The sequence below is a fragment of the Rhinolophus sinicus genome, chromosome 16, assembly GCF_057876585.1.
Source record: "Rhinolophus sinicus isolate RSI-liver-muscle chromosome 16, RSI-T2T, whole genome shotgun sequence".
Lineage (NCBI taxonomy): Eukaryota > Metazoa > Chordata > Mammalia > Chiroptera > Rhinolophidae > Rhinolophus > Rhinolophus sinicus.
Genome location: NC_142516.1, coordinates 62,118,108 through 62,143,236, shown reverse-complemented (window position 1 = coordinate 62,143,236; position 25,129 = coordinate 62,118,108). Strand labels below are relative to the sequence as shown.

Genomic DNA, 25,129 nt, shown 5'->3' with positions numbered 1-25,129 from the left:
GCAATGCATCAAGAAGTAAACATGTATTTATAATTATACAATGCAGATTTTTTTTATGCAAGAGATCTAAATCTAGCCAATGTTATGGAATTAATTATAAACATGTTTCCATGTACTAAAAAAATATATATATTTATATATTTTCACAATCCACTATATGGTTATATCATAACTATTATAATAAACTAAGTACTGCTGAACATTGCCTTCCAAATTATTATGATAAGCAACACTATGTGATTGTTATGGATTCCTGTGAGCAAACTGGGCTATTTTATTTAGATAATAATATAGTATAAATATAAAATTCCTGGGCCAAAATGTATAGGTAGTTAAAATTGTAATCAACATTCCTAAATCACGTGTCTAAAAGTTGTCTCAACTGCTGTCTCACCAACAGAACGTGTGAGTACTTGTTTCCATAAACCCACCAATGCTGGGCATTAATAAGCTCTTTACTCTTGCAGCGTAACAACGTTTCCTTGCTGATTTGCTTTGCAATTTTTTAAGTATAATCATGTTGAGTTACTTTTTATAGAATTTATGAAAACAGGCTATATCTAATTATTCTTTTAAAAACTGTCTATTCATTATCTTTGTACATTTTTCTTCTGGGCTTTCATCATTTTCTTATACATTTGTAAGGGTTACCATTCTTTCAAACATTTTGAAAACACTTCATTAGAACTCTGATTACTTATTTCTTGGGTTTTAATATGCTCAGTGATGACAAACCTTGAACAATGAGAATGATTTTTTATGTACAGACAAACTTCATTCAAAACAGTATAATATATAAAATTGATGACAGATGTATATAGGTATACAAATGGAATTGTAATGAAAAAAAGTGACAGTGCTACTGGAGTAAGAGCTTAGATTCCTCAGAAACTATTTTAAATCATGGAAATAATAGTATGTTTATAAAGTTAATCTAATTTTCTCATTGTCATAATTTGAATGGTATCAAGCTATACTACTGTTAAACGTCTACTTGTAGGTTGAGTCAGTACCTAAACTAAAGGGGAACTCAGCTGTCTAATAAATTCTATCCCAGTGTCCCAATTTAGTTTTCTCCAAAATAATATTCATAATTTAAAGTCACCTCATTAATTTCTTTGCATGTTTACTATTAGTCTCTCCTAAAATACAATACCAATTTCATAAGGGCACGGACATTCCCTATTAGTGATTGCAGTTCTATCTCCAGAAATAAAATATTATAGATATTAATCCAACTATATCAATAATCAGTTTGAATAATCAGTGAATGTTCTAAATGCTTTAAATGTACCAATAAAAGACACAAGTTATCAGAGTACATAGACCCAAAAATAAGACCCAAATATATGTTGTCTACAAGAAATTCACTTGAAATGTAAACACACATATAGATTAAAAGTAAACTGATGAAGAAAATATATCATGCTAACACTATTCAAAAGCAAGTAAGATTAGCTATAGTAATTGCAGACAGAAGACTTCAAAGCAAGGAAATTTATCAGGGGTAAGGAAGGGCATTACACAATTATAAAGGAGTAAATTCTCCAAGAAGACATAACAATCCTTATGTGTATGAAACTAACAACAGAGCATCAAACTATGGGAGGCAAAAATTAACAGAACTGCAAAGGAAAATAAGCAATTTCACTATCATAGTTGGAGACTTCAACCCCCTTCTATCAGAAATGGACAAATCTGTAGAACAGAAAAGCAGTAAGGACATAGTTTAAGTCAACTGGAGTTCAAAATCAACTGTCTATAACTAATATCTATAGACTCCTTCATCTAACAACAGCAAAACACACATTCTTCTTTACCTAACAACAGGAAAATATACGTTATTCTTAAGCTCACAAGGAATAGCACCACATTCTTTATCGTAAAGCACACATTAGCAAATTTAAAGATAGAAATAATGTCATGTCTGCTCTCAGATCACAAAGGAATTCAACTAGAAATCAATAACAGTAAGATAACCAGAAAAATCCCAAAATATGTAGATTAAACAACATACTTCAAAATAACACATGGGTCAAAGGAGAAATCGCAAGTGAAATTGAAAAACAGTTTGAACTATATGAAAATGAAAACTCAACTTATCAAAGTCTGTGGGAAAAAGTGAAAGCAGTGCTTGGAGGGAAATTTATAGCATTCAAATTTATACATGTGTTAGGGAAAAAAAGATATAAAATATAAATTATTTAAGTTTCCACCTTAGGACTCTAGTAAAGAGGAGCAAATTAAATCTAAAGTATGCAGGGGGAAAAAAAGGAATAAAAATTACAGCACAAATCAATGAAATTGAAAATAGGAAATCAATAGAGAAAATCAATGAAACCAAAAGCGGGTTCTTTAAGATTAATAAAATTCATCAGTCCCTAGTCAGGATAACCAGGAAAACAAGACAGAAGACACAAACTATTAATATCAGAAATGACAAAGGGGATATAACTACAGATCTTTGACTATTAAATTGATAATAAAAGAATACTATAAACAACTCTATGCCCATAAATTTGATAACCTAGATGTAATAAACCAATTCCTTAAAACACATAATGTACCAAAACTCAACAAGGAGAGATAGACAATCTGAATAGACCTATATCTATTAAAGAAATTGAATCAATAATTAATAGCCTTCTAAAATGAAAAGCAGCAGGCCTTTGCTCACTGATGAATTTTACTAAATTAAAATTATACCAATCCTTTACTTACGTTCTCTTTCAGAGGATACAAGCAGAAGGAAGGAGTTAATTCCTAACTCATTCTATGACACCAGAATTACCCTAATACCAAAAATCACACAAATAATATAAGAAAACTATAGACCAACACCCCCATGAACATAGATGTAAAAATATTCCACAAAAAATATTAGAAAATCCAGTCCAACAATGTGTAAAAATAATTCTATTCTATGACCAAGTGAGTTTTATCCCAGGCATGCAAGACTGGTAAAACATTTGGAAATCGATTAATGTAGTCCTTCACATTAACACGTTAAAAACTAAAAATCACACAATTATATCAATAGATGCAGAAAAGTACTTGACAAAATCCAACACTCATTCAAGATAAAATCTCGAGGTTATTAGGAATAGTGGGAGACATCCTCGGCTTGATAAAGGGTATCTATAAAAGCCCTACAGCTAACATCACACCTAATGGAAAGAAATTTGAAACTTTTCCACTAAGATCACAAACAAGGTAAGACATCTCTTCTCACCATGGCTTTTCAACATACTTGGAAGTCCTAGCTAAGTCGACAAGACAAGGAAAGGAAATCTATACCTACAGATTGGGAAGGAAGAAATACAACTGTCTCTCTCTTTTTTTCTGATAATGAAATTGTTTTTGTAGAAAACCCAAAATAATTGACAAACAAACAAACAAACAAAACTCCTGGACCAAATAAGTGATTACAGCATGGTTGGAGGATACAAGGTAATATTTGCAATGAATAAGTGGAATTTGAAATTAAAAGCAAAACACCATTTACATTAGCATCCCTAAAAAAAGGAATACTTCAATACATATTAACAAAATATGTACAAGGTCTATATGAGAAAAACTAAAAGACACTAATAAAAGGAATTAAAGAACTAAATAAATGATGAGATATTCCATATTCATGGACAGAAAGACACAATATTGTAAAGATGTTTCTTCCCAATTTGATCTACAAATTCATTGAAATCCTGAAGTCCCAGGATGTAGAAATTGACAAACTGCTTCTACAGTTTATATGGAAAGGCAAAAGACCCAGATTAAACAAACAAACAAACAAACAAACAAACAAATCTAGACACAGACCTTACACCCTGCACAAAAGTTAATTTGAAATGGATCACAGACCTAAGTATAAAATGAAAAACTAGAAAACTCCTAGAAGATAACATAAGAGAACCTCTAAATGACCTTAGATATAGCAATCACTTTTTAGATACAACACGAAAGGCACGACACATAAAAAAAATAATTGATAAGCTGGACTTCATTAAGATTAAAAACTTCTTCTGCTCTTTGAAAGACAATATCGAGAGAATGAGAAGACCCATTCTGCCATAGACTGGGAGAAAGTATTTGCAAAAGACACATCTGATGAAGGACTATTAGCCAAATATAGAAAGACCTCTTAAAACTCAGCAGTAAGAAAACAAGCAACCAATAGGGAAGAGATCCAAACACACATCTTACCAAAGAAGATAAACACATGGCAAATACTCATTAAAAAGATGCTCTACATCATGTGTCATCAGGGCTATTCAAGTCAAAACAACAATGAGATACCACTACACACCTATTAGAATGGACACAATCCAGAACACTCACAACAACAAATGCTGGTGAGGATGTGGAGACATAGGAATCTCAATCACTGCTGGTGGGAATACAAAATGGTACAGCAATTTTGGATGACATTTTGGCGGTTTCTTACAAAACTAACACACTCTTCCCATATGATCCAGCAACTGTGATACTTGGTACTTACACAAGGGCATTGAAAACCCATGTGCACACAAAAACCTGCACATAGATGTTTATAGCAGCTTACTTCATAATTGCCAAAACATGGAAACAATCGATATGTCCTTTAATAGGTGAACAGGTACATAAACTGTGGTATATCCAGGCAATGGATGTTGGCAGTAGGCCTTGCTAAATTGACTAGAGAATGATTTTTATTATATTATTCTGTCAGGAATGAATGTATTATCAGCAAAATTCATTCAGCTACTACTAATTCTCTTGATATTTTCCTATTTAAAAATCAACATTTTTTTAAAAGGTTTACTCAGATATAAATTCACATCCCACACCCTTCATCTATTTAAAGTATACAATTCAATATTTAAAAAAAAAAAATCTTAAAAAAAAAAATTAGTGACCTCAAAAAAATAAATAAAAGAAGAAAGAAGTCCATTTTGGAAACAGCAGTAACTATTTGATTAAACTTGTTAATGTACTGTGACTTTTTACAATTTTTAAGAATAATTTGTGGCTTAAGAAAGAAAAGAACAGTTATGTTTAGTTAAATAGAAATTATGTCATAACTTTTAGAGAATATGGCAACTGGTGATAATAAAGAGGAGTAAAACATGAGAAAAAAGAATGGATACATAAGGAACAATCTTTTCGTTTTCATTTGCTTTAAGTTTAAATTATTATAAGCAGCAGTAAGGTACAATATGTCTAATAATTATAGCAGAAAAGTCAATTCACATGAATAAAAGAAGCATAAAAAAGTTATAAGAACACATTAATATAAATATTTATATGAAAATCTTCACATTTTAAACTAGTATTTGCAAATAGAAACTGATGTAATTACCAGTTAATAATGTGATTCACAATGATAAATTCAAAGTTTTAGACATGGACAAATTGGGCAAACTAAATGCACTTATGGCGTCTGCTTTTAAAATCTAAGATATACTGAAATAAATATGATATAAAAATGTTAAGATGAAAAGAAAACTACGTGGAAAAGGAATACTAGTAAAATCTTTGTCTTTTTGATTTGGTGTTCTCTCCCTGATATAGGTTGTTTCTTAATACAACCTAATTAAAGAAATGCAAGGTATTAAACTAATTATATTAATTAGCAGCTCCTGGGAATTTTTTTAAAACTCATAGACACATATTGTCACACAAATATGATCCAAACAACACATGTAAAACCAAATATTTATGTTTATAATATAGTCTAGTATAATTTGTTTTTAAAGTTCCCTTTACCTTTATTGTCTGTCTGTTAGTCTGAAATCGTTGCTCTGATACTTGTTGCTGATGAAGGAGCTTTTCATTCACTTCTTTATATTCTTTAACAGACAATTCTGCTGATTTTTTGGCATTCTGAAGCACACTGTTTTGTTGTTGCAATGATATAATCCGTTCTCGTAAAAAAATAATACTGCTACTTGATTTCTGGGCAGTTATATTTTTCCACTTTTCTCTGTTAACTGAGAAAACGTAACTGTTATATAAAAATAATGTTCATTATATTTAAAAATCACATTAAATTACAAAGACATTGTTAATTTCATATGCATTCTTACCTCTGGTAGGGACTGTTGTATGTGAACTCTTTTGAATATCAACTTTCTTTTTTTGAAAAACTGTTTTTTTGGCTTGCTTGCAATGAAAATAATCCTAAATTTGAGGTTTCATAAAAATTAGATTATTACTCAATAAGAACTTCAAATGAATCAAAATAATAAATAATATTATTTTACTTAAAAATATATTTATGAAGCAGTTAAAAAAATCTAGGCAAAATTCTATAATTGATACCAAGAACCCATAAATAATGTTTGTACTGAAGTTAACCTAGAGGGAAAAAGATACAAATACAAAATCAACCCCAAAGTAGTAGAAACTTGGGAGTAAATATAGTAAAAGCAACAAAAATAAAATATTATAATAATAACTGATTCTCTGGAAATCTAGATCCTTTTCTCAAATACTGTTTTCTGTTGTATGTAGATGGATAAATCTCTTCTCACAAATCAAGTTAAAATAATGTTGATGATAATACAGTAAGTTTCCTTGAAACTATATGTTTTCCTCATGACATCCATTACACTAAGGCTAAATATAATAAAGCTATGTTGACTTTTCTTCTAAAATGTTTTACAAATTTAAAAAACCTTTCCCAAAGCAAAATTTTAAATAGGAATATGTTTCAAAATATTGTAAATCCTAACAATAAAATATGTGGCCTTGTTTAAGAATTTGTTGGCTGAGAAACAGGAACAATATCAATCTAGAAAACTAATTCTTTAAAAAAGATAATTGTTTTTCAAAGATCCCAATTCAGGGACAAATAAATAATTATAGTAAAATTGGGGAATAAGAAATAAATTTGACCCAATGATACTTTGACAATGAGCCATATATTTTATGTTGACGGGTACATAGATTATATAAAAGCATGGCCCTAAAGTAATAAAACCGATTTATTAACACAAATACCAGAAAACCCTATCTAAGAAAAGGTTTTCTTTGAAGTAATTACTTTCCTTTAAACTATGTTTCATTTCTAAAAATATTTTTGAAATGTCTCATTTAAATTTGTCTTCAGAACCAGTACATAAGATATACATTTTAGAAGTTTCATTGCTTTATGATTCAATTAATATTTAAGTGTTATTACTGAGTACTGTAAAAAGATCCAAAACAGAACTACCAAATTATAAATATTAGTCACTAAATTAACTGGACCTAAATTAAAAAAGAACTGGACTTATATTTCCAGTATTATTACTGACTAGAAATTCATAAAAATTCTCACATTTTAAAATGAGCACAAAGTGTCTTTGTAACATGGCAAAATATTAAGGGAAAGTCTGAGGTCAAAAATGAAGTGAAAGTAGGAACCAAGAGAGACAAGTGACAACAAAGTGGACAACAAAATACAGGACAACTGATAATCCCCAACACAAAAGACCACAAGACATGAAAGAAAGCATAGGCCCCAACTCAGGATGACAAATTTGAGGTCACAAAGCTAGAATATTGTGTGTATTAACATTTGTACCTTTTTTATTGCTGAGTAGTATTCCATGGTATAGATATACCACAGTTTGTTTAACCATTCAGCTAATGAAGGAAATTTTGGTTGTTGCCAGTTTTCAGCTATTACAAATAAAGCTGTTATGATCATTCATGTACAGGTTTTCTGGATACAAATAAATTTTCATTTTTGTGGGATAATTGTCCAAGAAGGAGATAGCTAGGTTGTATGGTAGGTGTTTGATTAGGCTTTTTTTAAGAAACTGCTGTTTCCCACCAGAAATGTATGAGAGATCCAGATCCACTATATCCTTGCCTGTATTTCGTATTGTCACTATTTTTTATTTTAGTTGTTCTGATAGACGTGTATCTCATCAGAGTCTGAATCTGCATTTATCTACTGGTTAATGGTGTTGGACGTCTTTATATATGCTTATTTGCCATCCATTCATCATTTTTGGTGAAATGTTTGTTCATATTGTTTGCCCATTTTCTAATTGGATTGTTTGATCTTTCTACTGTGACTGCATTAGAATTAAGATGTTCTGCTCCTCAAAAAACTCCATTAAGAGCCCTGAAAAGGCACAGTATGGAGTTGGGCAAGATATCTACAATGTATATAAACAACCAAAGGCTCAGATGAAACCAATAAAAGGTTATATAAGAGAACACCTATAGATGAATAAGAAAAATACAGACAACTCAATTATAAAATGGGCAGAGACTTGAAGAGAAAATTTACTAAAGAATTCCAAATGGTCACTATAACGAGAAAATACGCAACACCTTATTAGTAATCACAAAACCATAAATTAAATCCACATGATATACGTCAAAATACACACAAAAGTGGCTGAGATGAGATATACTAATACACTAAGTATCAATGAGGAATAGTAAAAATTTTCAGTCTACTGGTTGGTGCAGCAAATTGGTACAACACTTGGAAAACAGCATTATCAACTAAAATCTTAGGAAAACATAATCCATGGTGCAGTAATTCTACCCCTGGTATTTCATTACAAAAATGCCCACCCACACGTATGCAATAGAAGACATGTACAAGAACATTCATTGCAACATTGTTTGCAAGAAATCCAAATGGAAGCAACCCAAAATTCAGCAGTAGCAATGGATAAATTGAGGTATATTTCAGACAATGAAATACTATATACAACAATGAAAGTGAATGAACTCCACATAACATTGAACAAAAGAAGCCAGAAACACAAAAAAAGATATACTGTATAGAATCTATAAAATTTGAAAAACAGGAAAAAATTAACCATTATTTTAAGAGAGATGAAATTATAAGGAAGAGGAGATGAGTGATTAAGTTGAAGTTCAAATAATCGTTACCTTTGGGGTTAGTGAGTTCTGAAGTCCTAATAGTTTCAAAACACAATTGCGACAATTTGCTCAACGTTTATTTTCTGACTGTGAACAATGCATAGATCTATTCAAAGTAGTTTATATTATATCCTCTTATTATATGAATGGAATTATGAGTTACTTTTATTTATAGACTCATTATACTGCACATAAATGACTGCAGCTAAACCAAATTCCCAGCCAAAAATATGTGGAAAAATAGGAGATTTCTATAAAATCTATTTATCAATCAATAAATCAGCAGGCACTTAGAGTACAATCATCTGAAATTTATTCTAGTGGTAATTAAAATAGACTTCTGTCATCTTTGAACTTTTTCTTCCAAAGTTCTTGCCAGATCTCAAATAATAAACACTTCTGGATTTGATTTTAAAAGAACCCTATAGGTTAATTAAAAGATGATTTTTTAGAACAAAATAAAATGACCATTTCTCTGTTTTTCACCAATTTATGCTGCATAGGTAAACATTTTGGTGACATGATATATTGATAGTAATAATTATTAAATAAATTGTTTAGGAACATTAATTTTTTAAGGTTTAAGATACATTGAGAAATTAGGTAAATATCAGCTATTTGTAGATTTAGTCAAACTAAATAACTTTATCATACAACAGCTAATAGAAAACAGAAGTTTCTACACTTTGTATATTTCATATACCAGAAAACAATAATAAGCTTACTTACTATCACCTTTATTTTTGGCTCAGATATAAATTCTTTAAGATTTATATTTAGGAGAATACTATCTATTTCCATTTTATCTATAAAAAGATTGTAACAAATTGGACTTTAAAACTATTTAAAAAGTGTGTATTTTCATTGCATACGTCAAAGAAAAGTTAATTTTTAAGGATATAAATTAAATCACAGGCAACAAAATTTGATTTAAGCTATGAAACATAAGATAAAATTGAAAACATAGCTTTTAATTAAGCAAAACTGTGTCATTTACCTTTGGGGTCTTGCCATCTGTATTGTTTGACATCTGCACTATTTCTTTTCCTTGCATTTGGCTGTCTTCCGTTTGATCACTCTCTGTCTGGTCTCTTCCATCTTCTGGAGGACTTATTTTCTGAGATGTTTCTACAATAATTGTTCCCAAATTTTGAGAGGTCTGTGTTTCAGAATCACTGCATTTGGAAAAAGGTGTGTGTGAGGGGGTACATAAAACCCAAGAGGAAAAGTAGTAAATATACCTCTTTTAAGTTCAAGACCAAATAATATGATAGCACATATTGCATATACAGCTATAAGTTTAACTTGAGCATTTACTAGTTCTCGATGTTAAGAGAGAAAATTAGTCTAAATATATTTTACAAAATTATAAAATCTCGAGAAATTAGAATATTTAGTATCAACTGCCTATTAGCATCACTTCTACAGTATTTCTACTAAGTGTTAACTCAGGAAGCACAAGTTTTAACACTCCCAGGGTTGGAGTATTCATTACTTTCTGAGCCAGGACAGAAAGCTTTAACATTCCTAACAGAAAGTTTCCCCTTAGTCTGGGACAACATTTGAATCTCTGAGGCTTTCAACCACTGATCCCAGTTCCATTGCTAATGACCAGTCATCACTCAATAAAATACTTGTTAAGCACCAACTGTATGCCAGGCACTTTCTGGGCACCAGGAATAAAGCAGTAAGTAAATATAGTTGATAATAATCCTGGCCCTCATGTGGCTTTCATCCTAGAGGGGTGGGGGGATAGGTAACAAATACAAAGAATCAGTAAAATACGTAGTGTGTTAGTAGTGTGTGTTAAGGATAAAACATAAACCAAGAAAGGAAGATTGGAAGTGCGGAGGTTGAGGAGAAAATACAGGTAAGACCAATCCTTTTCCCACATGCATGACCTTTTAACTGTTTAAATATAGTTATATGATACCTGAGGCATCTCTAAGAAAAACTTCCCTAGCTTGTTCAAATATGCCTAATATGTATGCTTTTGAGATGTTTCAACACCCTGGTCACTCTGAATGTGCTTCAGCTTATTTTGATGGAGCATTATTGTGCCCAGAATTCAATTTCATATTCCAAGTGTACTAGGAGACATACTTAGTAGAACTGGTAGATGGAGACAAAAACTAGGTAAGCTTTTCTGGCATGTACATTGTACTATAGACTCATACAGGATTTAACAAAGCCTCATAAAATATTTTTCTGTACACTACCGCAAAGTCTCATATTTTTCCCATTATATAGTTGAACAATTGGCATTTTATAGCCAAGTAAAGAACCTGCAGTCTTTTGTATAACTATTGTCCCAGTCTATTGAGATCTGTAAAATAGTTTTCACCCCTTTCAATGCCACGTTATCCACAAATTAGATAAACATGCTTTGCTGAAATTTTGTTTTTCTTCTTCAAGGTATTAATAACAACTCTTCATTGTCACTCATCACTGAATGGGCATTGATAAGGTAATTTGTATGTAGGGACCCACAAAATGTGGACCACCCCAATGGCCCAGCCCATGTCAGAAAAATCTAAGCCTAAGTCAGCTACACTTACAGGAAAAGTCTCTGAGGGGAAGCAGAGTTTGCCAACCCAAAATATGCCTTTTGGGATTTAGCTGATTATTTTCAAGAAAAAAAAAAAAAAAGACTCGGAAAAATCTTTGACCTTCTCCCTTACTGCCTGAAAGAATTTAGATACAGAACTTCCTCCAGGAAAGGGAATATCATCATAAATAATTATAGTTAATATACGTGTCTGATACGTGATACACAGGGAGGAACCTAGAAGGGCCCTTTGATCAGGGTCCTCTCTGTGTCCCATTGTTAAAGATGGCCCAGCAAATACTTATTTACCAACCATTTGCTTTCCTATCTCCATGTGAACTTTCTTTCTCCCCTTTGAAGTCCCAAACCACAGCCCCCATATTCATATAGAACCCCCCTATGTGTACATACACAATAATTTGGCCATTTTCTTTTATTAATCTGTCTCATGTTAATTTATTAATCCAGCCAGAAGAACTTAGAAAGGTAGAAGGAAAATTAGTTTTTCTGCCCCACATCTCACTGTCAAGGAAACGTAACCTAACCCAATCACAACCCTCTAACTCAGCTTTATCTACCTTGCTTTACCCTAGAAAATAGGACCTGCTAGACTTATTAGGCCAATCATGCCATACTTCTGCTTTGCCTCTTTAATGCTCTACAAAATTCTCTCTTGTCCTAATTCCCTCGGGAAGCATGCCTCACTGCTTGTTAGATTCTGTACATCCCTACCCCATGGATTGCTGTCCCCTGAATAAAGGACTTCAAACTCGTTACTAAATTGTATTATCTTTGTTATTTAATATCATGCTCTTGTAATACTATTAAATTATAAATAAATAAATTTTAATAATCAAATATCAATTATGTAATATAGTATATTTATATAGAATAAAACAAAGCTCTATTTTTCTCAGAATCCAAGTAAATTTCTTATATTTAAGACTATGCAAAGGTAAAAGAAGTAGAATGTTTTGAAGTCCTGAAGCTCCACTGCGGGATTTGTAATTGTTTGAGAATTCTTTGCACCTGAGTGATTCCTGAGACTATTCTGTCAGGCAATAAATATAACATTTAATCCTCACAGTTTAAAACTGAGTTTCACTGCTAAATAATTTTAATCACAACCCTGTGTTGAAGAGATAGTATGTGATCCATCTCCCAAAATATGTGACCTCTGCACATGCATTAATATGACGAAATTAGAACTGAGTGTATTAGTTCACTTTCACGTGTTTATTCATGCATACATACTCATACATGAGTAAACTGCATCACTGCATTATGAAGAGTGTGGTAATATCAATTGGCTGAGATATAATTAGTAGTGAAGCTAGAATTTCCTTGAAAATACAGATAAATGCTTAGTGGGTTTTAAGCTATCTAGTATTTTATCTCTGATTGCTTTTGAGAACTGGAAAGAAAACCAGAGAAGTAACAAAGAATGGGAATGAAGATCTGGTCCTTCTTCCTTATCGTCATAAATTTGTTTTGAGTTTTTTACCTGCCTGATGACAAAGGGCTTGACCAAGTGAAAATTTAAAACAGTGGTTCCCAAACTTGTCTGCATATTGGAATGAGCTAGAGAGCTTCAAAAAATACTGAAGCTTGGATCCCACTCCAGACGTTAAGATTCCATTGTTCTGGGGTATGGCCTGAGCTTTGGAATTTTTATAAGACACCCCAAGTGATTGTAATATGCAAACAAGTTTGAGAACCACATTTTAAAATACGTTTCACGTCTATGTGATTTATAAAACTATCCAAAGACATCTTGAGGGGAACCAAAGTTTTACCACCCCAAAATGTGTCTTTTGCGATGTTGATTTTTAAACTGGTTATTAAGAAACGAAAGATTCAGAAAGAACCTTTGAATCTACCCTTTTCTGCCTAAAGGAATTCAGATAGAAAAACCTGCTTCTGGAAGGGAGCCCTAGCTTAAGCACCTTATAAGAATTAACACATATGTGATGGACGGGAAGAAACTTAGCAAAGCCTGTTTCCCTCTGACCCACTGTTTCTGGAAGGCCCAGCAAGATTTGTTTACCATATGTTTTCTCTTTCTCCTACCTGTGAATTTCTTACTCCCTTCCCAATCTCAGACTCCTGTCCCACTTCTCCTTTGTCCAGAGAGGCATATAAACCTTACCTGCCTAATGAATTTCGGTTCTCATATCTTAAAATACGCCCAGCATGTACATCCGTAATCATAAATATAGGACACTTTCTCCTGTTCATCTGTCTCTATTAATTTGATTATTAGACCAGATAAAAGAACTCAGAAGGTGGGAGGAAAGTTATACTTTTTGTGCATCCTCAATCCTAAATCTAAAACAGGCCACTGTTGGAGATGTAAAACAAAAATTATGAAAAATAAATGAAATGTATGCCATTATAAAACAAGCCAAAATTATGCAAAATTGTGCAATTTGTGTGTTAGCAATTCTGGCAACATTAAACTTCTCTATTATCTATTTATAAAAAGAGGTATTCTATTATCCATTTGCCTTTGTGGTTACTGATGTGCTTCATGAGCCGGGGGTAAAGGAAATATTATAGATTTTTAGTATTCTCCTGTTGCTATTCACTAGGGGTTATGCAACTTAAGACTACGAATCTGTAGAGCTTTAACTTGAAGGAACTAAATTTTAACCACCATTCAATTAAAGTTAGTACAATGACTTTGCATAACACATACATGAAATAATTAGTGAAGATGGTTCTTAATTTAAAGGATGTTAAACAGCTTGTAGACATCTGGTAACAAGCTGAAATGGGTCATTCAAAATTTATCTAACTAAATTAAGGGGGAAAAATGTTTCTCCTCCCAGGTTGGCGTGTCACAAGATAACTAAACAGACTTAGTAGGCTTGCCTGGGAATCCTTAGCTGTCAGTGGTGAATATGCAAAGGGCCAGCAAATTAAATCAACCTGCCAAACTGTCAATTTCAAGCCTCATGACTGCATGAAAATAGCATCACTGGAAGAAATCAAGCATTGCCTTCTTTTGGGTTTCCTGGCACCTATTCAAATACTCATGCAGTTGTGGCTAATTTTGCATGCAAATTTCAGTCAATAAGCTCAGAACAAGACCTCCCAAGATATTTCAAAGGATCTGACAGTATTTTTTCTGAATACCAAATCGACAGTAGTTGAAATTCAATCTCCATTTGCTGGGGCTTTACATATGCACGGTGTCCCCACCACAGAGCTAAGTTAATGAGAGCCTTACCTGCTTTCACTCACATCCTCCCACCCGTCCTTGTCCTTGCTGAGGTTCTCAAACAGATTGCTCATGACCTTGATGGAGTGATTGAGAATAGTGTGGTAACGACCCACAGGGCACTTTTTCTTGGCGGCATTAAATTTAACCTTGGTAGTGGTTGTTTTACAACCATGTTGTCCAGATCTCACTTTCATGGTGGCCGTCTTAGAGTTAGCCTTGTTTGCTGAATGCTTCAATTTCTCCATTGCATTTCTCAGCTCTTCATTTTCATTTCTCAACCCATTAGCTTCTGCCACTTGGCTCCTTAGGGAAGTGACTTCTTTCTTCAGCTCACTGATTTTTACTTCAAGATCAGCTTTGTCTTTTTCTACATCTTTACTCCCCTTTTGTAGCTGTTCTAGCTGTTTTTCTCTGGTCTCTGCATCTTCTTGCTGCTGTTTTAAAAGGGATTTCAGAAAACCATTTTCTTTTGTTAATTTTTTATTTCCTTCTTTTAATTGTCTCGACCTTTTCTCAAAAGATTCTAGCCGATTTTCCAATTCAATGACCTAAATAGAAGAATTTTATTTATTCTTTTAAAAGTCCCAAACCATAATCCACTGAACTTTATTATTATTTCTAACTTATGAAAATGAAATTACATTAAACACAAGGACATAATAAATCTAAAGTATTTCATTTCTAAATAATTCTAAGATAGTATAGATAAACAAAATATAAAATGTAGTAATACATCTGTAGAATAAAGGACAGATTGTAAAATAATTTAAAATTCTATGCATAATGAAACAGAAAAAAGTATGCTAATAAACTGCAGTTTTTCTGAGCTCATAAGTGCTTTGGCTACATATGTAATTTACCCATTGTAAAAAAAAATTTCAGAGGAAAACAATTTATATAAAAAGTTTAAAAATAGGTACATAGAGAAACTTTATTAATAAAATAACATTTTTCTTCAATGTTTAAAAATCATATGAAAAACTAATGACCTAAATTCAAAATAATTTATGGATGCTGCTTATTTCTAAGTTAGAAAAATGTAATTTTAGTAATCATGAGGTCCTTAGTTTACACAATAAAGGAACATTTTACCAAAAAGAATCTTAGCAACTGTAAATTATAATTATTTCAAGGTTGCATATGAATTAATTTTTTTAAGCAATGTTCATGTTGTGAGACTGAGAAAAGATAACATACAATATTCCTGACCTTAAAAATTTTCAAAAACTATTTGGAAAGAAAGACACTTGCATAAATAAATCTAATAAAGGATAGGCTCTGTTGCCATAAAAAAAGTCCAAACCTGATTTTATGAGTTTATTTGAGCCAAACGGACAACAACAGTCGGAAAGCAAAATCTCAATGGACTAAGAAGACACTCCGAAGAATGGAAGTTTTACAGTTTATTTTATATATTAGAATCAAAGGAAGAGATGTAAGGAGGGTTACATGAAATCCACTAGAGGTAGATTAGGAAAGTGAGAGGAAGCAAAAAAGGAAGAAAAAAAAATCTCTGGGATTAGATAAAAAATAAACCCAAAAGACAAATACTTGTTTTACATTAGGTACAGGATAGTTCATTAACTTTTACAGCACATAGGGACGGTATGCGGGGAACAAGATAACAATGAGGGGTTCTGTGGTCTCCTGTTGCTCTGGTGACTTGGTTGTGCCTGAGGGGTTTGGAAATGGAAATTACGCTGACATTCCAAAGGTATGTTAGATGCACAAAGACAATAGACAGGCTCACTTAAGGTAAAGATTGACCTTTGTCAAGGAAGCTACGGGCCAAGGACTTGATTACCCGCCATGACCTGCTTTTATGTGGACATCTTTACGTTCAGCCCATCCTGTGCGGTTACTTTCTCAGTGTGTAGGGCCCACCATGCTGGCTTCCCCTGAGCAGTTAGCTTTAGTATGTGGCCCTTTTCGCCCCCAGATCTAAGTGCGATAAGTCAGGGCAAAAAAGAGAGAGCCATTAATACTAAGCCATAAGTACAAAACTTTCAAGGAAGAACTGATTTTAATTTAAATCTTGAAAAATAAATAATCATTACTGTCTGCAAAGTACATTTTACCATTTATAAAATAGTTTTATAAACATAAACTCTTCTGATCATCTCAAAAACATGTGAGGTAAGTAGAGCCAATAATTATTTTCCCAGAGAGGGAAAACTCTGGAGGCTCTCAAAACTTTAGTAATGCAGAGAAGTAAACATTTCTGGTTTGAGCTGGGATTCAAATTCAGGATGTAGGGCCACTCCCACTATTCCACAAGCCACGTGGGAAGAAGAGTTACCAGATATACATGGAAAATTAACAAAGAACTGGAGTCAAGGAAGAACCACAGTTAAGCAAGAAACCTAAATGACTGAGAAACTATGTGGACTCAATTTACTTTTAAAATAAAATTCTTCAAAGGGGAAAACATTTTTCAAGTATTGATAACCATTGATTTAAAATAATATTCCAGAAATATACAAGTTACTGTTGACAGGGAGTAGAGGTATATAAAAATGTTTGTACCAGACTGTTATAGACATTTGTATTTTTCTGAGAGAAAAAATTCTATTGTTCTTTCTCAATGGAAATACATTATCAGAGAGCTGGACAATGTAACAAAAAAATACAGTGTTCAAGAATATATGAACTCTGGCTGAAACTTTTTTATTTCTTCCAAATCATTCTTTGTCTAAATTTTATTCTCCAGATAGTAAAAAACACTACAAACAAATAAGAAATTTATCAGTTTTTACAATTCTTTCAGTTTTTCTCAGTGGTCTTTAGTCACTGCCCCCAACAGTATACTTTTCATAGATATATTTTAAAAATATTTTAGCATGTTAGATTCCAGGAGAAATGAGTAGAATAGCCTTTATTTTTAAAACTGTATTTTGTGCAAATAAGTTATTATATCTTTAAAAAACTGATTTTGACAGTGGTGGTGTAAAAATATTAATAAGAAGCAGTGTGGTCTAGGGGAAATTTAATTTTGAGTCTGGTCTGAATCTCACTTCCACCTCTGGTCGCTTTACCTAGTAAATGTTTAACCAGTTTTATCTTTAGATTTCTCATCTGTGAAACGGGAATAGTAACACCTGTCTTGCCAGTTATAAGTATTTAATATGATCACACAGCACAATTCCTGACAGATGGTAAATTCTAAACAGTTTATCATCATCATCTCTATTATTATATATCATAACAGCTATTTAATAAAATTACTTGAGCTGAAATATAATTATTTATAATAAATATTGTTGAATTAATCATTAAGTCTTTATACTTTTGATTAAAATACAACATGCTACAAATGTAAGAAATAAACATCTTAAATTTGAGATTGCAGTTCTGGAGATTAGTATCATCTTCTTCTTTTGACTAAAATCCATTTAAGTCTGGGTACAACTCATGAAAATTTTATATACCAGTGGGAAAATGTCTGTTACATTTAAAGTGTGTTAACTGCTTAATGTGGATCTATGTTTAATCATAAGAACTTGTATTTTTGCATTTAAGTTTAAAATGGAGGACAAATCACAAAACACAGACACTGCTTCCAAAGACTTTAAAACGGAAACTCCATAGCACATATTAAAGTGTTATTCTAGGTATACTCTCAAAAATTGTTGTTAAACCGATATTAAACCTCCAAAAACAGAAAGGAAACTTTCAACATATATTTGAGAATGAAAATCTGGGGAACTGTTAAAGGCATTTGGTGTGTGTGCTGCAAATCCGCTCATGTCTATACTTTTCCTCTAGTACTGAAACTTCAAAAATTTTACCAAAAAGACAGCTCCTTTTAAAAGAAATAAAACACTTGACTTTGTGAAGCGTGTGTATTACGTACTTTTCTAGGGCTGCCATGACAAAAGTACCACAAACGATGTAGCTTTAACCCTAATAACCTCCTTTTAACCTAATCAATGCTTTAAAGACCCCCTTCTCCAAATTCAGTCATATTCTGAGATACTAGGAATTAAGACTTGGACATAAGAATTTGGGGACGGGACACAATTCGTCCAATAACAGTGTGTAATGTTAATATATTATTTGAAAATAAGCTACTTATGTTCCATTTCTACTACAAACAAATATTGTTTTCAGGTTGTTACTATCTTTTAAAACCATTTGGAATAGTTTCATATATGTTGTGGAGGCGTAAAAAACTATTTTCCTCCTACCTTCTAAGTCTTTCTGGCTGGGCTAATAATTAAATTAACAGACAGAGATTAACAAGAGAAAATCAAATTTTCATACAAGCTCATGAGGAATTCACATGAGCATGAAAATTCCAAACATAATCCTCGCCCTTCTAGGCCAATAGAAGTGAGGCATATAGGTCATTTTGGACAAAGGAGAAAGGTGTGTGTGTGGGGGGGAAGGGGGCTGGGGGGCTGGAACTTAAAAGTGGAACAAGGCAATTCACAGGTCGCTGAGAAAAAGGGCAGACCAAGTCTTGCTAGGCAACTCAGAAATAGTGGGACAGAGGGAAATTTAGTGAGCAAATATTTGCTTGCATTCTTCCTGTCTATCACACTTAATTCAGACGTGCTAAAGTGAAATATGCTAAGGTGATTATGCTAAGATTCCCTTCCTGAAGGAGGTTTTTCTACCTGAAACTCTTTAAGAATGTAAAGAGAGAAAAAATAAAGGATAAGTAGATAAAAAGCAAAACAAAACACTTCCTGAGTTTGTTGAGCTTTAATTGATTTCAGCTCCATTTCAGGGTGGAACATTCTAGCAGAATCATTCCTGACCCCCATAAGTACGTACATCCTTTTAAAATAAGGAAACTCAACTAAAAGGGGTTAAATCAGGACTCATACAGTTCGATTAGGTAAACATAAAAAAATAGCAACAAATTAGTATGCTAATTTAACATACGGTCCAATGAAAATAATCCTGTTGGGTTTTTAGGACTTAAAATGGATTTCTGGATCCACTATGAGAGTAGTCATTTAAGGCAGTTGGAATGAAATCATGGATTTCTTTAGGATTTGTACTCCAGGGTAGTAAGTAGTAGCATAGTATTATATATCCATAGAGATAAAAGTTACACAAAATCTGGCAAACAAAAATATTGTTCGGAAACAAAGAAGATAAGCTAGTACAAAGCGTATGACATTTTAGTTGGTATTGTATACATTATCTCAATCACTCATTTTACCTTAGGACAAATAAATGCAAGCATTTCTTGTTCTCTACTATTATGTTAACCTGAAAGTGGTCATTCAGTAATAATGAGATGACAGCCTTTGTTACCTGACCACATGGCAAGTGTTAGAAGTATAAGAAATCTCATCATCTGCTGTAAATCACTAGATTTCCTACAAGCCAATTCACAGATGTAAGAAACGTAAGTATCCACATTAATATTTTTGTTTATATATTTGTACAATTCCAGCTTTAAGTATTCAATGTAGCTATATGACAATCAGCTGTAAGAAAAAAACCCATTTAAAGAACATTTTCTTTATAATAGCAAAAACTGTTACAAAGCAACCAAGCCCATTTAATTGAACTTGATAACAATATATTTATACATACAAATAAAACTTATGCATAAAATTATAAATATAAATGTTAAGATTTTTTAAACAATATTTTACTATTAATGATAGGCATGATGCAAAATGACTGCAGGGTTTACACGGATGGTTCTATTAAAACAGGGATAACTGTACTAAATCATTTAGGTATAAATTGTTATCCAAAATGAGATGAGTTATGTATATTTTCAAGTTTAAAATGAAAATTATAAACATATTATCATTTTACTGTGGTGAAGCTAAAACTGTGTGGTTTTTTTTTAGTTCAAATATCATAAATCTTTATCTTTGTTGAAGTATAACATAGTCTCATATGTCCCATTTTAAAGTTAAATTGCTAAGTTATAACTAATAAACACACATAGTGTAAATTTTTATAATTTCTATTGTTGTCATTCTCTTCATTTCATCTTTGCAAATATTTTTAATCTATGTCAACAGAAGCTCAAGTGTTTCCCCATTTATTTCACTAATATTGATTTTTTTTACCCCCTTTTGGCAAGCCAATGATTTTGAATTATGAATTTAAATTAAGGATTCACACAAGGTTTAAGTTCATGCACCCTCGTTTTAAAATCTAATCCTTAATGTTAGAATTCAGATTTAACTTGCTCAGCTCAATATCTTAAAGATTAGACTACCTTCTGTAATGTCTGCTCCGACATTTCTTTCCCATTCTTCTCTGGAGTACTCTTCTTGACCCCATCATCTTCACCGTATCTAAAGACTTGTTCTGGTAGAGAATAAATAATATGTTATGGTACTTCATATACTGCCGAAACACTGTCCTGTCATTTTAAGGAGAAGGGGTCTATGGTTTCTCAATTATAAATAATTGAGTCTATTTTATTGTCAAATATTTGGCCAGTAACTGAATGGTGACCTTTTTGAAGATTTTCGGTCACACAATTATGTATCTTTTTAGTGTCACTTTTTTTTTTTTCAGTATAAGATTTTCAAAGGTAAAACAGATCTGCAGGTTAACAATGCTGTACTTTTATTCCTATTTTCATTCTTTTGTAGACTATTCCCCCTTTGCCTTAAAAGCAGAATTCATTGCCTTTTTATCTACACAAGTGACTACTAGTTTTGTTCTCTGGATCTTGTTCCCTGCCAGAAGGATCAGAGTGATTGCTGAACAAAGCAAACAGTAACAGAGTTAGGGTGTACTGAAACTGTAACATCCCCCACCACCACCTTTTCTTCAAGTAAAAGATCATGCATTGGGCAGAGTAAACCATAAAAATCATATTTCCAGGAAAACTGACTTTATAACAAATAGAAACCCAGGTAATGGGTGAAGCTGTTTCTAGAAATTATTCCTACACTGGCCATGTATTTGACTACGAAATCTTCCAACTAAGCAAAAATGTACAAACAACATATCAATTTTAAAGGGAAAAAAATAAAATTTCAGTTAATATTATTAAAATTACAATATAAAAACCCATAAATACATTTTTGTTAGATAAATTACTGTGACAAATTTAACTAACATTTTCTTACTGAATTATTTTTGGGATACTGTATTTCTCAAAGAATAAAAAAGTGGGCAAAAAAGAATATGTCAACCTAAAAGGATACATATCTGTGTTAGATTGGGACGACCGTGCTTTAAACTATGCTTGACTGCTGTAGGTCAGTGTAAAACTTTGATTTATCAACAAAGGAAAAAGAAAAGAATATTATTCTCTGTAGAGTAGAAATCCTCTTGGTATAAACAGTGACTCACAAGTTTGTTAGAGTGAATTAGGCATTTCTTTTGTCTTTGAAACATGACATATCCAATTAAAACTTCTGTACTCATGAAATAAATAGAACACTATCCTAAGGATAATAAGAGCTAGAATAGGTAGAATTTGCCACCTGGGGAATATGTGCCTTTACCTTGATAATAATCTATTGGTTTCCGAGTTTCTTTTCCTACTCCCCTAACACCATGGTGCTGAATTCATTTACAACACTTTCAGCAATATAGAAATAATATGCAAATACAATTCATCTGTTCTAGTCATTTAAATATCTGCTATAGTTCTAAGTGTAGTGTTTACTCTGAAAAATATGAAGAAAATTCTTCTATAGTCAAAGAACATACAAAGCTAACAATAAATAACTCCATTAAAATAAAGGCTGGAGATTTGATTTAAAAACTAATTTGGTTGCTGGTTTTGTGCTCCTGGTTATGTGCAAGGCTCACTGGTGACCATGTTCACTTGTGACTGTCTGCTGAAAAGTTTGTTTCTCAGTTCGCGAGTTTTATAAAGAATACTCGAGTAGCTAGACCCAGGTACGGAGAAGAGAAAGGAATCAACTCTCTGCCCCTTGATTCTTTTCCCCACCATGGATCTCAGGATTTGGAAAATGAACAAAGAGGACCCATTAGAAATATTCACTTCTGTTTTTTTTCCTATGGTGGAAAACACCTTTCTGGAGATTCATTTTTTAATATTTTAGTTCTACATGCTTTCCTTTTATTTTTACTACTATAAAAATTCTTGCTGATTTATATTCTTTTTCAAGAGTTTCTTCTCTCTCCAACTTTTCCTTTCAACTTTTAACTTTGCTTATTTATTCATAGTTGTTTAAATTTATTTTATTCTAGCTATTATGTTTGTTTTTTTCTTTTCTCTTACCTTTTTTGGATTATATGAAAAATTAATCTAAATTTTGCAACCTTTTCTCGTTTTAGATTCTCTTTTAGTTATTTTACAGATTATTTTTAAACATCTATTATCATAAAGGGTTGGAGAATATGCCACCCCAAATATGCTGCTATGGTATATTGATTATTTTGAACTGTTAGGTACTTGAAAAACAGCAAATGTAGGGAAGGGCTTTCTCCAAATTCCCCCACGGAGTTGCATCAAATGGAAGATTGACTCTATTACATGAGAAGAGACTAACAGGGTACACAACACCCAATCTTTGTCACAATCTTCAAACCTTTCCCTAATCTTCTAAGTGAAAACAGGGGTCCTTAAGATTAAGACTTTGACTGAATTTGGTTTTCAATCCTAGCTCTAGAAATCATACCCCTCTTTCTCTCCACACATATCAGAGACCTAGCCTTCCCTCTGGATAATCAGCAACCCCCGAGGCAGTAGTCACACCTGACGAATGGTCATAGGCTTGGGACCTCAGTCAGGCTAAAGAGAACATCTTGACGTAAGTTATATTTTAGCTCCTGATCCCTAAGGTGGAACGACTCCCTGGCTGCTTTCCCATGAGACCAGGCAGAGAGACAGAGGTTCCCTGGAAAAGACTTCAGAACTGTCCTCAAGACCTGAAGAAATGATGTATTACTGTGGATGAAAAAGAGGCCGCATGCTAAACGTGACAAGTCCAGAGGAGGCCAGCATGGCAAACTCAGAGACCAAAATTGACCACATAGGATGGTCTGAACCTAAAGATTCCTAACTAAAAGCGGGTCATTGCAGGAAGTCACATCCTTGGCCTGTAGCTTCCTTGACAAAGTCAATCTTTACCTTAAGTGAGCCTGCTGACTGTATTTGTGCATCTAAGCTAACAGACCCTTGGAATGCCAGCCTAATGCCTTTTTCAAGACCCCTCAGGGCACAACCCACACAGCACCTGAGCATAAGACCACAGAACCCCCTCATTGTTTTCTTATTACCTGAATATTGACTCTATGCTATAAAATATTAATCATTACCTATCCTGTACCCACCAGTGTAAAAGGAGTATGTGTCTCTCCATTTTACTTTTTATCCAATCCCAGAGATTTCCCCACTTTGCTTTCTCCCACCCCCTTAATCTACCACCAATGGATTTCATGTAACCCTCTTTCAGTCTCCTTCTTTGATTCTAATGTATGAAATAAGCTGCACAACTGCTATTCTTTGGAGCATTTTCTCAATTCATTGAGATTTTGCCTCCTGGCAATTGTCGTCACTTTGGCTCAAATAAACTCGTTAAAGTTCTCTACAGGTTTAAATGTTCCTTTATTACATTGACATTACCCTTACCTCACCTCCAACCAATCAGGGCCCAGTATGACCCCGAACCCCTAACACCTGGTGTCTTGAGATTTTGCCCTGTATAATCTGTAACCTATACACCATTGGAGAGTCGGGGTGGGAGCATAAGCTCTCCATCTCTGAATTGGCCAATTCGGTGTTAAATTACTTTTTTCTTTCTATATTGCAAACTCCTATTTGTCATTTCTTTGGGCCAGTGTGCCCAGGCAGGGGGTTCCAGTAACATAAAGGTCCATTCATTTTTCCTAAAATCACTTATGCTCCCCCTAAGAGGCCTCCTTTCTTATTAACATGGTATTTAATCCTGAATTCTCAAGCCATTTCTTTGAGTTACTCACTTTTCCCTGGGTATCTCCCCTGTGTACATGAGGTATACACGTTAATAAACTTCTCTTTGTTTTTCTCTTGTTAATCTGTGTTTTATTACAGAGATTTCAGCTAAGAACGCACAAGGATAGAGGGAAAATAAATTTTCCTTCTCTAAAATTTTTTTACGGATCACGTAATGCTTCCTGCACAGACTTTCTTAAAGGTCTGTTTGTGATTTTATCAACTTGGGAGATAAAGAAAGGGGAATAGGTATCAATTTGTGTATTGGCAATTTCCTAAAGAATATTACTATTGTTACAAAGTTCAACTGAGTAATTTGAAAGATCTTACTGGTGTTATTCAACAATTCATGAATCCAGCAGCAACCCATCTAACAAACAGAAACAAACTCTGAGGAGCAGTAGAAAATGAAAGGCAGAAAGGGAGCAAGAGAAGGAAGTTATCGAAGAGCAAGGGAATTATTTCAGGCAAGGTCACAGTCCTTTAGGGGAAAACAGGGGTCTATCCAGCAGATTACCTCCCTGGTGCTGATCAGATAGATAATTCCAGATTGACTGTTAAAGGTTCCATTCCTAGGAGAGACTGAAATATGCTAGGTTAG

General features: G+C 32.9%; 1 protein-coding gene across 8 annotated transcripts in view; it reads right to left on the bottom strand.

Annotated features, from left to right (window-relative positions):
* Positions 1 to 25,129, bottom strand: part of CNTLN (centlein) — a 277,826-nt gene that overhangs the window by 79,071 nt on the left and 173,626 nt on the right. For 7 of the 8 annotated variants that reach the window (XR_016019469.1, XR_016019466.1, XR_016019467.1 and 4 more), the window contains 5 exons: positions 20,842 to 20,933; positions 14,652 to 15,193; positions 9,869 to 10,046; positions 6,066 to 6,159; positions 5,746 to 5,969 (listed from right to left, as the gene is read on the bottom strand). Coding sequence is in view for 1 of the 8 variants with exons in the window: in XM_088793521.1 (XP_088649647.1) it covers positions 5,746 to 5,969; positions 6,066 to 6,159; positions 9,869 to 10,046; positions 14,652 to 15,193; positions 20,842 to 20,933 (1,130 nt within the window). In the remaining 7 variants the exon portion in view is untranslated. The remainder of the gene's footprint in view (positions 1 to 5,745; positions 5,970 to 6,065; positions 6,160 to 9,868; positions 10,047 to 14,651; positions 15,194 to 20,841; positions 20,934 to 25,129) is intronic. The other variant, XR_016019468.1, reaches the window with a different exon arrangement.